Source organism: Mirounga leonina, unplaced genomic scaffold (genome assembly GCF_011800145.1).
Source record: "Mirounga leonina isolate KUSES-001 unplaced genomic scaffold, KU_Mleo_1.0 Mir_154, whole genome shotgun sequence".
In the NCBI taxonomy this organism is placed as follows: Eukaryota; Metazoa; Chordata; class Mammalia; order Carnivora; family Phocidae; genus Mirounga; species Mirounga leonina.
In genome coordinates, this window is record NW_023270389.1 from 40,267,159 (window position 1) to 40,284,199 (window position 17,041).

Below are 17,041 nucleotides of genomic sequence, written 5' to 3' on the forward strand. Positions count from 1 at the left end.
TTGGAGAACCCACACTGGATAATTGTATAGTTAAATAAATCTTAGCATTTTCTGCTTTGATGTTTAAAATACACTTTAAATTTTGAAACAATCTTAAATTTATAGAAAATTTCAAACACTGTACAAAGATTTCTATCTTCCTGGAGTATGACAATCCTCCAGTTGTCACAATAATGTGCTTTTATCAGAAGGTAAGTTCAAAATCACATATTGCATTTAGTTCTCATATCTCTCTAGTCTCCTTCAGTCTGGAAAAGTTACTTGACTCTCATGACCTTGACACTTTGGAAGATTGCATGCCAGTTACTTTGTAGAATGTTTCTCAAACTTGAATTTGTCTGATATTTCCTCATAATTAGGTTCAGATTGTGCATCTTTAGCTGGAATATTACAGAAGTGATGCCATGTTCTCACTGCATTCAATCAGGTGGTGCCTGATTTTGATTTATTCCATTACTGATGATGTTGACTTGATCACTCGATTAAGAGGGTGGCTGTCAGACTTCACTATAAAGTTACTTTCTTTCCCTTTGTAAATAATAAGTACTTTGCATGAGTTATTTTGAGACTACATAAATTTCTGTTCTTCTTTAAACTTACTCTTTTATTTATATTAGTATGGACTTACAGATTCCTATTTTATTCAGCATTAAATCTGTTACTATCATTTGTTTTGATGCTCACTTTGTCCCAGGTCAGACCATTAGGAGCCTTTTCAAGTTTCTGTGTGCTTTTGATATGTCCCCAACAGTCTGTGAGCACTTCCATGTTTTCTGCAACAAGATGTCTCAGTGTCATCTTATACCTTCCCTGCCCCAGACTTGGAATCAGCTGTTTCTCCGAGAAGGAAAGTTATTCAGAAACCAAGATCTGGTGCTAAGCATGCTCATTACTATTCAGGTTTTGGTCCTCCTAAAAGCAACAAATCTAGACAATATGTATGTTTATGTAGATGTAATAAAAAATACATTTTACATGTATGTTTATTTCTGTATGTTCATATACAGTATACAGTATATATACATATACAGTATTTAGGTATTATGAGTTCATACTGATCCTTCCAGTTCCAATGCAGCACCATAAGGTTCCATTCTAGTTTTCTTTTTTTTTATTAAGTTCAATTAGCCAACATTAGTTTTTGATGTAGTGTTCAGTGATTCATTAGTTAGGTATAACACCCACTGCTTATCAGATCACATGCCCTCCTTAATGCCCATCATCCAGTTACCCCATCCCTCCATCCCCCTAGTTTTCTCTCTTTTGAAACTTCCTTCTCTGATAGACAGCTGGTTAACATTTTCCTTAATATAGATCATGATTTGCTCATTCCTCTGTGTAACCCATCTCCCATAACCACTGCCACCCCTTTCCTCATGTGGATATCCTCACCACCCCTGGATTCTGACTCCCAAGTCAAGCTATTCCCCCATCTCCTTGCCCTTTCTCTGTACTCTCCTTAACCTTTCTATATTCTGTGGGAATGCCACTTCACTCTATTTGGGCTTGTAACATGCCATGTAGGGCCACTCCCCTGTGGACATCCTCTTTGTTCCACTTGAGTAATAACCCTCCTGTATTAGATGCCCTCTTCATCTCACTCCAGTTGGGACACCCCACTCTAGGTCCCCTTGTCCACCTCTACCTTTGCATGGACCCCTGTCTTGCGCTGTTCCACCTAATGACTTTAGGACTGAATCATTTAGGAGGCAGAAAGGGAAGGAGAAGTCCTCTGCTATATGTATTGTTCACAAAATAAAAATGGTCACAATTGTCCCTACTCATCTTCCTGAAAAGTTATGAGAATAAATGACTATTCTCTTACTTAAGCATTTAGACTTATTTAAGCATTTAAAGTTAGTTTTTGCTCATGAGAAATATATCAATTAAACCAATAGTTCTAAATGTTTTTTTCTTTAAGATTTTATTTATTTGTCAGAGCACAAGCAAGGGGAGTGGCAGGCAGAGCAGGCAGAGGGAGGAGCAGGCTCCCCGCTGAGCAAGGAGCCTGATGTGGGGCTCCATCCCAGGACCCTAGGATCTAGGATCATGGCCTGAGCCAAAGGCAGACGCTTAACTGACTAAGCCACTCAGGCGTCCCCTAAATGTTTTCATTATAAATTTTGCTCGTGAGAAATAATGTATCAGTTAAACCAGTATTTCTAAATGTTTTCATTTTCAACTTTTTAAATTGAGAAAATACTGTTTTTCCCATTAGAATTTGGAAAGAAAAAAGATCCATCCCTCAGTAGTATTAAAATAAGTTTATGTGTTCCCTTCATTCTTATATCTGTACGTGTATATATAGTGTTTATATTCCTTTTGAGTGGTTCAATTTAAAAGAAATTAGGATAGTGAAATTCTAGATTGCTAGTAGCAGAAGATTTTTTTGTTTTTTTCAATCTTTTAAAGAAATTGTACTTTGGGGGGCGCCTGGGTGGTTCAGCTGATTAAGTGCCTGCCTTCAGCTCCGGTAGAGATCCCACAGTCCGGGGATCAAGCCCCAAGTCGAGCTCCCTGCTCAGCGGGGAGTCTGCTTCTACCTCTCCCTTTGCCCCTCCGCCTACTCGTATTCTGTCTCTCTCAAATAAATAAATAAAATTTAAAAATAAATAAATAAAATTTTTAAAAAAAGAAATTATAATTTGTGATTATATATAAATATATGTAAGATATATATAAGATATATATAACAATCTATATTTTAGCCATTTTTAAATGTATATAATTTTGTCTTTTAAGTAATTTAAGTAATTCCTTAATTGCAGCTATTTTATAAATATGGTTTTGAGGATAAACTTAATTTTGAAACAACAATGTTTGAAGTCATTTTGAGATCTTAAACTCCAGTAAAATTATAAAAAATTATAAAACTTTACCCTCTTTTGTTTTTAGGACTCCCATAGTGATGATGATACAAAGGATAATAAGGCAACCAGTCCTGGTCCAACTGACTTGGAGACCCGAAGTCCTTCCCCCATTTCAATCTCCAGCAGTGAAACTAGCAGCATTATGCAGAAACTGAAAAAAATGAGAAGCCGCATGGATGAAAAGTAATTTATTTTTATAAATATTATCCTGTTCACATTGAAAATGATAGCAAAAATATTTTTAATGTACTTCATTAGATTAGATTGATAAAATGTAATATTTTATGAATTCAGTAGCATTTTAGCAGAATTGTTAAATCAACCTGGAAGTCAATTAACTATAGATCTTACTATAAAACAGATTTTCTTGTTTTTAATACAGTCAGGTTTCTTATTTTAAAAACCAACATAGTAATTGCACATATACCCAGGACAATGTTTCCATCTTTCTTTTATTAAAAGCTAAAAGTAAGTGTGAAATTTATACCTTCCCTGAAATCTGACAATATGTCTACTAACTTGGGGAAGCAATTAATGGTATATTCTGAGATCTCGTCCTATGGCTCTCTGACCACTCTCATGCGTAGGTCAAATAGAAATTTTAAGCTGTGAGAAGGTGTGGATTCCTCATTTGAAACCAGAAAAACTGAAATTCTTCTGGGATGTTGAATGATTCTGAAACATTTCTAAGTATTATTTTTTTAGAGGCTCCTTTAAAGAAAGCTGCTTCTACTTAAATGTAGCTCAGTTGTATGTCAGTGTTGACCATACAAAGTTACATTTATGTGAGAGTGTACTCTTCTGGGTATACATTTCATTAAATATGCTTGTGAAATATCTGCTTGCGGACCCTATCCTTTACTTTATAACCTCTACCTTCTTTAAATATGAAAGAGAGACCCATGAAAATGTTTTGTTGACTGTTATTTTATTTTGTTAACAGTTTGAACCACAGTTGTATCTTGATATCCTTTGTCAGTGTACCACACATTACCAAATTTAATAATGCTCTATATATGTTCATGTGACATCAACCTGTGATTCAATGAGTTTCTGAACAGTCAAGCATTTGTAAATCAATCCTTACCTACTATAGGTACAGTGTTACACATTGGCGCTTCATTGCTTGTTAAATTGCATTTCATAACTTTAAAATACCTAAATTGGTGATGAAAATAAGTTTTAAAAAATAAATACAGAATCTTAAAATAAATATAAGGGTAAAACCAAATATTTATAAACGTGTAAATATTCCTTTTGGATCATTCCGTGGGATAGACTAAATAAGGCTTTTTCATGTAGGAATTTATTGAAATGTAGACTAAAGATGCTTTCTTCCTTTCCTGATAAAATTTTCCCATAGTCTGTATAGGCATACTGTTTTGCTTCATGGATGTTTGAATTCAGAATAATCTCTCTCATGAATTTTTATAACTGACTTGACATTTTAAATATGTTTCCAAATGTCTTTGAATGGTAAATATTGGAGGAAAGAGTTTCAGGGGTAATTTCTTCATTGATCCCTTGCTCATCTATATTAGTAAGGTCTTCATTGCTGGTCTTTATGAATAATATTCTAATAATTTTAATCACATTTGTAGAAGAAACTGCTAATCCTAAATCTGTTTATGATATGAGTCCGTTTATGTGGTGCTTATTTCACATTTGGTTAAAGCTTTAAAAATTCTAAATAACAAATTGAAGATGACATTTATTGATTTTGTTCCAGCTTTTATTATTTTCTCAGAATCTGAAATATTAAACACATGGAATTTTTGTATTATTGTTCTACCTTCTACCTTCCTTTGTCAACTACTACAGGAACCATTTGAGCAATTTGTCAAAGAAATAGGCTTTGAAGTATTCAGTGACTTGATTTGTTCTTTGAAGCAATGAAGTTGTGTTTGTGGGTAGGGATGGGGTAGGGACAGCAGTGGCAAAGGAATCATTTTTAATGTTTTATGATGGTGCTGAAATTTGAGGATAAACTGGAGTATTTTTCAAAATTAGCAATGTACTATAAAGGAAAATTATTATGTGATATTTTTTAATGTCTAGAACAAAATAATGTGAAAACTGGTTTTTAAATACCATGCAGATCACCAAAACTTTACAATTAGATTTCCTTCAACAGTATTGGAATGTCAGTAAATAAGTGTCAATAAATAGAGTTAATTTTATAGTCATTTGCTACAGTAGATACCTAATAACAAAATCATTTGAGCCTTTGCTACTAGACGCTATTATTTGTTGTGTAGATTTGCAAAGGCAGTCTTCCAAGAGATTACTATTTTATTGATATAAGACACCTGTCATAAAGCAGTCCTCCCTCAGTAAGTTTAGCTAACTTTTGGGGAGAACTTTTTCATTATATGTCATTGCTTATTGTTAATCCTCTGAACTCTGATTCTGTGACAGATTTTTTTTTAAACTATCAAACTATTCTTGGCTACAATGAAAGATTTCCTTCTTTAATGTTTCATTGAGACAGTGATGCCTTTGTTAAAATTTATATTTCTAATCTGTGGCTTTTCCTGACCTTTTTATTGATCTGACATATAAATAATTTTCTTTTCTCAGTGTAGTGAAAAGCAAAAGGAATTTAAGCTGTGAAAAAGATTAGTCATAATGTTGTGTTTGCAAAAGCCACAGACTGAATAGCCGTCAGTCTTTTTGGTACTGTTGATAAAAAAAAATCTGAGTTTTGTTTATTACTGTGAGAGGCATTATTTATAATATAAGTGCATTGTCTGTAATCCTGAAACATATATTCATAAAGAAAACACCATGCATTGACTTTTTCTGTTAATTTGCCAGTTCCCTTTCAGGAAAATTTTTTACTGAGCAAATGAAACACAAACAGGATGGGTTTATCTTCATCTTCAAGCGTTAAAATAAGACACAGTGTATTTTCTCTTTAATAGCAGCTGTTCTTCCGTATTATTTATTAAATATATACTTATTCTTAGCAATTATTTGTTGGGAAATGTGTGAATGTGCTAGGTTCTGAGAGATATGAAGGTGAATCAAACATAAACCTTGCCCTTAAAAAGCGTATGGTCTAGGTGGAAAAAAGAACAAATATCAGTCCTGTAGAGAAGTGTATATAAATTAATTGCTAAGGAAGTTCAGAAGACGAAGAAATTTTTACTGAAAAGAATATATCAAGTCAGTTTTCAGTGGATGAGTGTTCCAAGTTAAATATACTTTTGAATTAGTAAGTACTTTATAGCATAAGAAGAAGCAAAAAAAAAAAAAAAATCCCACAAACATAAGTTATATTTTGATTTGATCATCGCAGACCAAGTTAGCATGGAAAAATGAAGACACAAAACTTCTCAGACATTCATTTTAAATATTTAAATACTTTATTTACTTAAAATTTAAAATTTTAAAAATATTCCCAGTTAGCTTAGAACCACTAAAGGAACAAATTAACTTATTTGGTTTTAAATAATCATAAAGTTAAACAGATATTGTATGACGCAGCTCTGATAACAATATTTGTGGTATTGTCTGGTCAGTATTAAAATCTTCATTAATCTGCTGAGTTTAAAAAGTTAAGGATTTGCAGGGGAAGACTTTTGATATTCCATTAAAGAAGAATTCTAAAAAAATATACTAAATACTGTTGCCTTAAATTAGAATTCGCCAGTATTTTTTTTTTTTCAAGCCCTAAGTGGGGCTTGAACTGGTGACCTTGAGCTCAAGACCTGAACTGAGATCAAGAGTTGGGTGCTTAACGACTGAGCCACCCAGGCACCCCTGCCTTAAATTAGAAATAAAATTTCTTACAAGGTTCTAGTTTAAGTGTGGTAGCTGGATAAATCCTGATAACCTGATAATGGTTTTTATTTTCTTTACTTCCTAGGTTAGGAATAACATACCTGCATTTTGTTTAATTATATGCAAATCATTAGACAGTTTTAAGTAATAGAATAAATTTTGCTTAGGAAAAAAATACAAGACTGCATTTTCTTTTTTTTCTTTTTTTTTAAGATTTATTTATTTTTGAGAGGGAAAGAGAGTGCGTGTGCAGGCGTGTGAGTAGGGGGAGGGGCAGAGGGAGAGAATCTCAAGCTGACTCCCTCCTGAGTGTGGAGCCCAAAGTGGAGCTTGATCTCATGTCCCTGAGATAAACACTATGTTTCATTTTTATTTATCATAATATATATTTAATTTTTGGTCCAGAAAGAATTTTAAAATGATTTAAAGTATTAGGTTTTTGCTTGTTTTGTTTAATATCTTTCAGAGTCAAATTATTTTATAACTCAAAATTTCATTTAAAATTTACATCATAATTTTGCTCTTTCAAATGATAGCGTGGTTTTATAATGTGTTGGAACACAATTTACAATTATACTAGCTCAATGAAAAAAAAGTTCTCATTTATGTCACGTGGTCCAGCAGTGTATTGAGGTATTTAAAAAAGTGTGAGGAGGTACTTGAATGGAGAAAGAAAGCATTATATACTGCTGGAACTAAAAGGGCTCTTTGAGAAGTCATCTAGTGTAGTCCTTTGGTTTTACAGGAAGAAATTGAGGCCATGGAGATAAGTAACTCATCCCAGGTCCACACAGACCTAGAACTAGGACCCTGCTCTCTGGACCTCAGCCAGCCAAAGTTAAAGTTGAGTTAAGTTAGCATATCTGCTTTCAACCTCATAGCTTTTTTTTTTCTTTTTTCTTTTTAATTAACATATAATGTATTATTTGTTTCAGGGGTACAGGTCTGTTATAACCTCATAAGTTTTTTTTTTTTTTTTAATCTAAACTACAGTGATGACTTAAAGTTATCTCAATAGAAATTGACCCTTGTAGTCCCGCATCGGGCTCCCTGCTCGGTGGGGAGTCTGCTTCTCCCTCTGACCCTCTCCCCTCTCATGTGCTCTCTGTCTCTCTCATTCTCTCTGTCTCAAATAAATAAATAAAATCTTTAAAAAAAAAAGAAATTGACCCTTGTAAATAGGATCTGTTTAAATTGGAAAAGTGTTCAGTGGCTGATTACTGGGCTTGAATAGCTGTACAGTTCAAGTTTAGAGTGTGAAAGTGTGACTTTAAAAGAGAACCCGGGGTGCCTGGGTGGCTCAGTCAGTTAAGTGTCTTGAGTCTTGGTTTTGGCTCATGTCATGATCTCAGGGTGGTGAGATTGAGCCCTGCATTGGACTCTGCACTCAGTGTGGAGTCTGCTTGTCCCTCTCCCTCTGCTCCTTCCCGTGCACGTGTGCTCTCACTCTTTTTCTCTCTCATAAATATTTTAAAAAGAGAACTAATTACTAATGAATTTCTTTTTTTTTTTTTTTTTTTTTAAGATTTTATTTATTTATTCATGAGAGACAGAGAGAGAGAGGCAGAGGGAGAAGCAGGCTCCCAAGGAGCAGGGAGCCCGATGCGGGACTCGATCCCAGGACCCTGAGATCATGACCTGAGCCGAAGGCAGACGCTTAACCATCTGAGCCACCCAGGCGCCCACTAATGAATTTCTTAAGATTAAACATTATAAGAACACAGTGATTTACATTATGATTAAATCTATTATGTCTAATCCTATCCAGTCCAGTGTTCTGTTACCATCAGAAGCCTTGCTGGGGGATGCCTTGACACCAACCATTAAGCATGTTAGCAGTGTTTTCTGTTAGTAGGCATTTATGTCTCCATCATTCACAAATTTTATTTATTTGTGCAGCATTGTGAAGGATTGTTAACTCTAGTGTGAAGTACTGCTTCTTTTATTTCAACTTTATTTAGCTTTTAAATGACACTATTTCTAGAATATACATATATTAAATAAGGAATATATGTTTCTGGGAAGAAGTTTTAACTTTAAGTTAAACTGTTCTCACACTATTTCTTAAACTATTTTCTTTCCTTTTTCTGTTAGCTGTTTCTTTTGTTGTCCATTTCTAACTTAGAGCTTTTGAATATATTTAATCCTTATAAATGAAAAATAAATGGTCAGTACTTGTGCTAGTAGAGAAAATTATTAGTCTCGATATTGGGCTGGACAAATTTAAATTGTAATTTTTTTTTACAGTTTATTTTACATGTTCCAATACTATTCTACTTTTTGTACTAGGTCATGCATGCATTTAGCAGTTATATACTTAAGAGGGTGGGTGATATTTGAATATTATGAATAGATTTTTTGGACCTTTTGCCGAGTACATTTGTTTTTGTGTAATATTTTGATAATTAGCACTAAAATAAGTTATACATTCATAAAGAATGGCAAGGAAGATTGCAGTGTCTTACTAAAATTTGGCAAAATTGTTTTTCCTTGAACTTCAGTGCAGAAAATCAAGGCAATCCAGATATGAATGTGTATGTATGTGTGTGTGTGTGTATATATATAAGTAAATGAAGGGGAGGTGAAATATTAAGTAGTATGTGGGGAAACAGACATTGAAATAGTCTGTGTATCTAAAGATACATGTATAGGCAAGATTGTACATATTTTTAAAAATCCAAATGAATAGCTGGATTTATACCTAGATTTTCTCACTTCTGTGACATACTGATATTATTCCTTGCCCTTCCAAGGCAAAAAATGTTGCCTTGATCTACAGGTTATTGTTGTGTGCATGTGAACAGGAGCATGCTCTGTCAAAGAGAACTAACCTTTCAGACTATTACTAGACTTACTTAACCTCTCAAATATATATATTTATATTTACATATATAAATGATCTATTTACTGTTTAAAAAGAAGAGAATTTTCTACTTTTATAACTTTAACATATGAAATTTTCTTCTTTTAACCTTATGATTGAGCTGTCCATAGCATGATTTTTTTTTTTAGCCAGGAATATTTATTGCGACTAGCTTAGTTTATTCTTAATTATGCATTCTAATATTTTATGGAATGGATATTATATTTCAGTCTTACTAAAGTGGGCCTTTGTTAAATATAAAGCAAGATATCTTCAGTAGGTCCTGTGAGCAGTAAATTTTATGCTGTAGAGGTGAACAAGGTATTTTTAACTCTAAATTTGTTTTCTAAATTATTATTTTCAAGCTAGATCACGATGATAAAGGTTAAGTGAGGCAAACATAGTGCTTTTTATTTAATTTCAAGCTTAAAATATATGACAAGGTACAGATATAAAAGTCATTTGCTTAGGATTATATATGTGTATAGAATTGCTGATGTACTAGGTTCACAGCCATAATTGTTGTACTCTATGTTAAAGCTTATGGGAAAACTTATTTAGCTCTGTACTGTACTTCTCATAACTTTACTCACATAAAGTAAATTTACCTGAAACTATAGATGATGGTTAAGCAACATCTGAGAAGAAAGGCATGTTTATTCAGAAATCATTGGTAAGATCTGTAATAGTACATGTTTTATATGTCACACAGAGTATAACACTTGCTTTGAGTAGCTTATAATGTTATTCAGGAAGCATATTAAAAGTTCTCCACTCAGCTCTTTTGCTTTCCCTTTCTCATTCTTTCTGCCTCTTGATCTCTTGGTTTTAAAATCTTCCTCCTTATTTTGTAGACACTGCTCTCCTGTTCACTACTTCTTCTCTGTCTTTACGTCTCACCACTGGGCCTCTCTCAGTGTCTGTTTTCCCAACCTTCATCCCAAATTCCAGCTGTATATCTACAACCAGTTGGTCAGGTAACTTTGCACCTTTTTCAGTGCACTCTTTGATAGAGCATGCTCTGTTCTTTTTGTTTGTTTTGTTTGCTTTTCTTCTTCTTTTTTTTTCCTTAACAGCCTGGGGGCCTCTTGTCAAATGTCCCATAAATTATTTTTGTTTCCACATTAATTTGATATGCTGATTGTTCAAGAAGTGGAATGACAGTTTTTGTGCTTTTTATTAAGTGTTTGTTGGATGTGTGAATGCATTTTTGTTGATTAGCCACCAGTACAGATCTAACACCAATAATATGAGCAGCCCACCTTTTGTTTAGCTTTGGCATCTACATATGAGGAGCGTTTAGTAATAGCTTTTTAACTACTTAGATAACTTTTTCCTAAATCCGTAATTTCTCTTAATCCTTTGGAGCTAAGATATATTGGGCTATTTAACTTCAGAAATTGGGTTAAATTGAGAAATTTGAGGCATTTGTTGCATCCTTTTACATAAGAAAATAATTAGTTCTGTTTATATGCAAAAGACATCTGACCGTGGTGCTCAGTGTTCTCTCTGTAATTATCACCTCCCATTGCATCTCTTAGGCAGTGGGAACCAAAGAGTGGTGTAGTGATACCTGAAATAAAAACAGACGGAATTTGAAAGTAAAAGTCAAAAAGGGACATGAACATATCTTTTTTGTTTGCTTGCTTGTTTGGGGGCTTTGAGATTTGTTTTTTGTTGTTGTTTTGGTCTTTGTTGTTTGGGGTTTGGGTTTGTGTGTTTCTAGTCTGAACCTTCAGAATAAATTCCTTATATCTTCTGTTATGAAAAAGAATCACCTATGAGAAGTGAATATGTAAGTTAAGTATTATCAGCCATGGGTGTCCAGATATTCTGAAGATTTTCTTTTCTGAATTTGTCTTTACAAACAATCACAAGTAAAACACTAATTCTTTCATTTTCTAAATATGTTGACTCATCAAAGCTTCTGTTATTTCAAAGTTTTTTCAAAGGAGTAGTATGAATGTCCTGTTTTTACACAGCTTGTTGATAAGGCAGTGAGTGGTAGAGCTCTCAGAGTGATTTCCGCCCCTAGATTTGTTCTCTGACTGTTCTTCATGGTGTGACCATAGGTTTCTTACAAAGCGAGAGCAAAAACTAATGCAACGGCGACAACATGCAGAGGAACTGCTCGAGTGGAAGCGACGTTTGGATGCAGAGGAAGCCGAAATTCGTCAAATGGAAAAACAAGCTTTGGCTGCCTGGGACAAAGAATTAATAAAACCTAAAACTCCTAAGAAAGAACTTGAGGACGCGAGAACAGAACAGAAAGGTAATAAATACTAACTCTGTTCAGACTACAAACCAAAGCCTAAGATAACTGGAAGATTTACTTCATTATATTTTAAGTGTGAAGAAGGCAATACAATTGCAAATGCCACCAACATTGGAAATATGAGAATATTGTGAATAACTTTATGCTAATATACTTGAACACTTAGGAGAAATGGGTAAATTCCATGAAATGAAAATGGGTTATTCCATGACCAAGTAGGATTTAACACATTCTAAAATCGATCATGTGGCAAATTACTTAAACAGATTAAAGGAGAAAAATTACGTGACATCTCGATGGATTTAGAAAAGGTACTTGATAAAATCCAGGAAGCATTTGTAATAAAACAAATTTCAGATAAAGTAGCAGTAGAAGGGAGTTTTGTTTACCTGATCTAGGTATCTATTAAAAATGAAAAACCAAACCTACAACAAGGTACCATACTTAATGATAAAACATAGAAAACTTTCCCTTTGAATTTGGAAATAAGACAAATGCTTTTATTTTCACCTAAGGAGTGAAAGGAAGAAGCAAAACTCATTATTACAGATTTTAAAGCTGTGCACATAGAAAATCCCGCATTTATATGTCAGTTATTAGAATTAACAAGTGAGTTGAGCATAGTTGCTGGATATAAAATTCATAAACAAAATTCAGTTACATGTCTATAGAGCAGCAGAAATTGGTTAGAAAACCTAATTTTTAAAAGAGGTACTATTTATCATAGAAATAAAAAATATGAAGTACTAGGTATAAATTTAAAAATATGCAAGATCTTTATGGAGAAAAGTTTAGAATTGTATTAGGATTATTAGAGAAGACCAAAATATATAGAAAGCTTTTCCATACTCACAGATTCAGTGTCATAAAGATGTTAATTCTGCTTGAATTTATTTATAGATTCAAGGCAATTTATATCAGAAACCCAGCAGGATTTCTTCATAAGTTTGACAAGCTCATTTTAAGATTTATATGAAAGAACAGGACCAAAAAGCAAAGACACTGCTAAAGAAGAACCACAAAATGAACTTACTTTAGTAGATATCAAAACTTGTAAAAGTGTATAATTAAAATGGGATTATTTGCACAGAGATAGACAAATAGACTATGAAACAGCACAGAAAAAGACCCTTGCATATATGGAAAGTTGACTTCTGACACAGGTAACTTTACAGAGCAGTGACGAAAGGAGAGACTCTCCAATAAATTTTGGGGGCAGGGAAAAATGAATTGGATCCCTACATTGACAATCTAGAAATACTCAGCTAAAGGGTTAAAAAAAAAAAGACTTAAATCTAAAAATTAGAATTATAGAACTTTTAGAGGACCATGTAAGAGAATATCTATATGACATCAAGGGGAGGGAAAGATTTCTTTAAGATGTTACACAAAGCAAAACCATAAAGGGAAAGATAAATAAATTTGACTCAATAAATTAAGAATTTCTATTCATCAATACACCATAAAAAAAGTAAAACAACAAAATAAAAGATATTTGCAACACATGACTGTCAAAGGAATAGTATAAGAATATGCAAGCAACTCCTATGAATCAAAAATAAAATGACAAACACATTTTTAAAAATGGGCAAAAGAGCAGATAATTCATAAATGAAGAACTCCAAATTATTAACAAACATCTGAAAAGATGATCAACTTTATTAGTAATCAGGGCATTAAAACCATAAAGAAATACTATTTCATACCTGTATTCATTTCCTAGGGCTGCTGTTACAAATTACTACAAATTTGGTAGCTTGAAAAATGTTTTATTCTCTCACTTCTGGAGGGCAGAAGTACAAAAGCAAGGTGTTGGCAGTACTGTGCTCCCTCTGAAGGTTCCAGGGAACAATTCTTCCTTCTTCGAGCTTGTGGTGGCTATAATATAGGTATTCCTATGTCTGCCTAACTCCAGTCTCACACTGTCTCTCCTCCATGTCTGCTCCTCTTTTTGTCTCATAAGGAAACTTGTCAGTGGATTTAGGGCCTACCCAGATAATCCAGGATGATCTCGTCATGAGGTCCTTCCATTGTTTTATTTATTTTTTTATTATGTTAATCACCATACATTACATCATTAGTTTTTGATGTAGTGTTTCTTGATTCATTGTTTGCGTGTAACACCCAGTGCTCCATGAAGTACGTGCCCTCTTTAATACCCATCACCAGGCTAACCCATCCCCCCACCCTCTCCCCTCTAGAACCCTCTGTCTGTCAGAGTCCATAGACTCTCATGGTTCGTTTCCCCCTCCGATTTCCCCCCCTTCATTTTTCCCTTCCTGCTATCTTTTTTTTTTTTTTTAACATATAATGTATTATTTGTTTCAGAGGTATAGGTCTGTGATTCATTTTTTTTTTTTTAAGATTTTATTTATTTATTTATTTAAGAGAGAGAGAGAGAAACAGCATGAGAGGGGAGAGGGTCAGAGGGAGAAGCAGGCTCCCCGCTGAGCCAGGATCCCGATGTGGGACTCAATCCCAGGATTTGGGGATCATGACCTGAGCCAAAGGCAGTCACTTAACCAACTGAACCACCCAGGCACCCCCTTCCATTGTTTTAAAAACGATTTTATTTATTTATTTCAGAGAGAGAGAATACGTGCGCACATAAGCTTGTGAGTAGGAGGTGGTGGGGGTGAGGGTGGGGGGGTTCCAGAGGGAGAATCCCAAGCCAGCTCTGAGCTAAGCACAGAGCCCAGTGCGGGGGTCAATCCCACAACCCTGAGATCATGACCTGAGCCAAAATCAAGAGTCAGACACCTAACCAACTGAGCCACCCAGGCACCGCTCATCATGAGATCCTTAATTACATCTGCAAGGAAATTTTTTCAAAATAAGATTACATTCATAGGTTCTGGGGGTTAAGACATGGACATATCTTTTTTAGGGCCATCATTCAGCCCTTTCACAATACCCATCAAACCTGTTGGTATGTAGGTAGAACAAGGAACTGCTGGTATATTAATTGTTAAACCTAGTTTGAAAAACAGGTTGAAAAAAGAGGCATTAAAAATAATCAAGGGCCACCTGGGTGCCTCAGTTGGTTGATTTTGATTTTGGCTCAGGTCATGATCTCAGGGTCGTAAGATCGAGCCATACATCGGGCTCTACACTGGCTGTGGAGCCTGCTTAAGATTCTCTCTCTGCCCCTTCCCCTCTTATGCTCATGTTCGCTCGCTCTCAAAATAAATAAAAATAAAAAATAAAAACAATAAAAGAATAAAAGTGAGGTACACATATCCTGCAATTCAGTGGTTCCAATCCCAGGTATGAATCCTAGAGCAGTGATTCTTAAAGTATGGCCCATGAAACCCTGGGGGAGTCTCTGAGATCCTTTCAGGGGGTCTGGGAGGTCAAAATTGTTTTTATAATAATACTAACATGTTGTTTGCCTTTTTCACTGTGTTGACATTACACTGATGTAGCAAATATAATGGTGGGTAAAATTGCTGAAGCCTTAGCTTGAATCTAGGCAGTGGTGCCAAACTGTGTTAGTAGTCGTTGTGTTCCTCGCCACTTTGCACTAACGGTAACATGCCAGTTTTATGTAAGAATGTCCTTAAATAAGCACTTACAAATACGAATTTTGTTGACTCTCAACCTTTGAGTGTATATCTTTTTAATATTTTGTGTGACAAAATAGGAAATAACGCATAAAGCACTTGCACGTGCCTAAGGACAGTGGTTGCCTTGAAGAAAAGCACTTAATGCAGTGATTTGATTGTAAGCTGAATTAGCCATTTTTTTTATGGAGTACCATTTTTACTTAAATGACTAAAAACCATGGTTACTTATACTTAAGTATTTGGCAAACAGTTTTTCAGAAATAAATGAAGCAACTCTGACTCTTGAAGGAGAACAAGTGACAGTATTTATTGTGAGGGATAAAATTTAAGGTTTCAAGTGAAAGTTTAGGCTTTTAGAAATGCTGTTTTCCCCATTGTGAGCTGGGCCGCTTTCTAATACTTAAAAGACTTTCCTGATATGATAGGTGATGATATTAATCAGAATCGTCTTTTTTTTGGGTGGGAGGGGGCAGGGAGAAAATCACTATTCTAATTAATTCACAAATGAGAACATCACAAAAGGTGATTTAAGGAGGCACACAAACATCTGCCCAGCCCCAAATTCAGACCATCTCGATGAACTTCTATATAGTAAGAACACCCTTTTTCATTCCAGTTCTGAAGAAAGCTGTATTTAATGATGAAGCAGAGGTTTAACTGGTGGTTTTATACTTTATATATTCACTATTAAATATATTTTTATGCTAAATTAACCTGGTCATGAGAGATGATTTTCCATATCTTCAGTTTGAACTTCTTGATTAGGCTAATCCTTTTGCCCATCTGCACTGTTTCAGCACCTCGCTGAAACCTTCACAAAGCTTCAGGTCACCCTGGTTCTGGGCACACTCCAGAAACTGTCTCATCTCCTAGTGGCATGGTCCAGTCTGCTGCTGCTGCTGCAGGTACGCTGGCTGGGTTCCCTGAGGCTCCTGGTAAGTGATGTCAGGCCTCGAAGGCTCAGCATTACTTCCTCCACCGAAGCCCCCGATGACGGCACGATCTATCCGGTGCCCAACAGCAGAGCCCACAGCCACGCCAGCTGCAGCGGTTGCCATCTGGGCCATGAGACCTGGCCGCCGGGGCACAGCAGCAGGTGAGCCGACAGCAGCTGATGGAGCCGCTGCTGGCGCTGGTCTAGGCGCAGCCCTCATCTGAGGTGCCCGGCTGGCCGGAGGTGCGGCTCTGGCTTCCACGCGCCATGGTTACTTGCAGAGCAGCTCGGCATCTAGAAGTCCGAGATTCGGCCCAGAATTCTCTTCTCATATTGTATGATGAAATATGTCAACATCGGGAAGATCTTCATAACTCAGTGAACCAGTGTTTTCCAAATGACCGGTGATGATTTAGAAAATCATGCATGAGTAAAAAAATCCATTGACCAAAGGATTGTAATGTAACAGATCACAAAAAGTTTATTGATATGACTTCAAATTCCACATTACAGCTAACATGTAAGAAACTACCGATTGTCAAGTTTTGGTGTAACATCAAAAAAGAATATCCACAATTATCTGTAAAGACTATTGGAATACTCTTCCCTTTCTAACTACATATATTCTTTGTGAGGCCAGATTTTCAGCATGTGCTTCAACCAAAACAACATAAAGCCACAGATTGCAGACAGAAGCAGATATGAGAATCCACCTGTCTTCTGTTAAGCCAGACATTAAAGATATTT

The 17,041-nt window shown here is 35.1% G+C and overlaps 1 protein-coding gene and 1 pseudogene across 2 annotated transcripts in view; one reads left to right on the top strand and one right to left on the bottom strand.

The window, feature by feature from the left end:
- The window catches only part of CEP350 (centrosomal protein 350), a 153,633-nt gene that overhangs the window by 98,288 nt on the left and 38,304 nt on the right, over positions 1-17,041 (top strand). Inside the window, exons 27-29 of one of the 2 annotated variants that reach the window (XM_035010557.1) lie at positions 2,896-3,053; positions 10,374-10,496; positions 11,592-11,791. In XM_035010557.1, the coding sequence (XP_034866448.1) occupies positions 2,896-3,053; positions 10,374-10,496; positions 11,592-11,791 (481 nt within the window). The remainder of the gene's footprint in view (positions 1-2,895; positions 3,054-10,373; positions 10,497-11,591; positions 11,792-17,041) is intronic. The other variant, XM_035010558.1, reaches the window with a different exon arrangement.
- Positions 16,062-16,851, bottom strand: LOC118013747 (annotated as a pseudogene).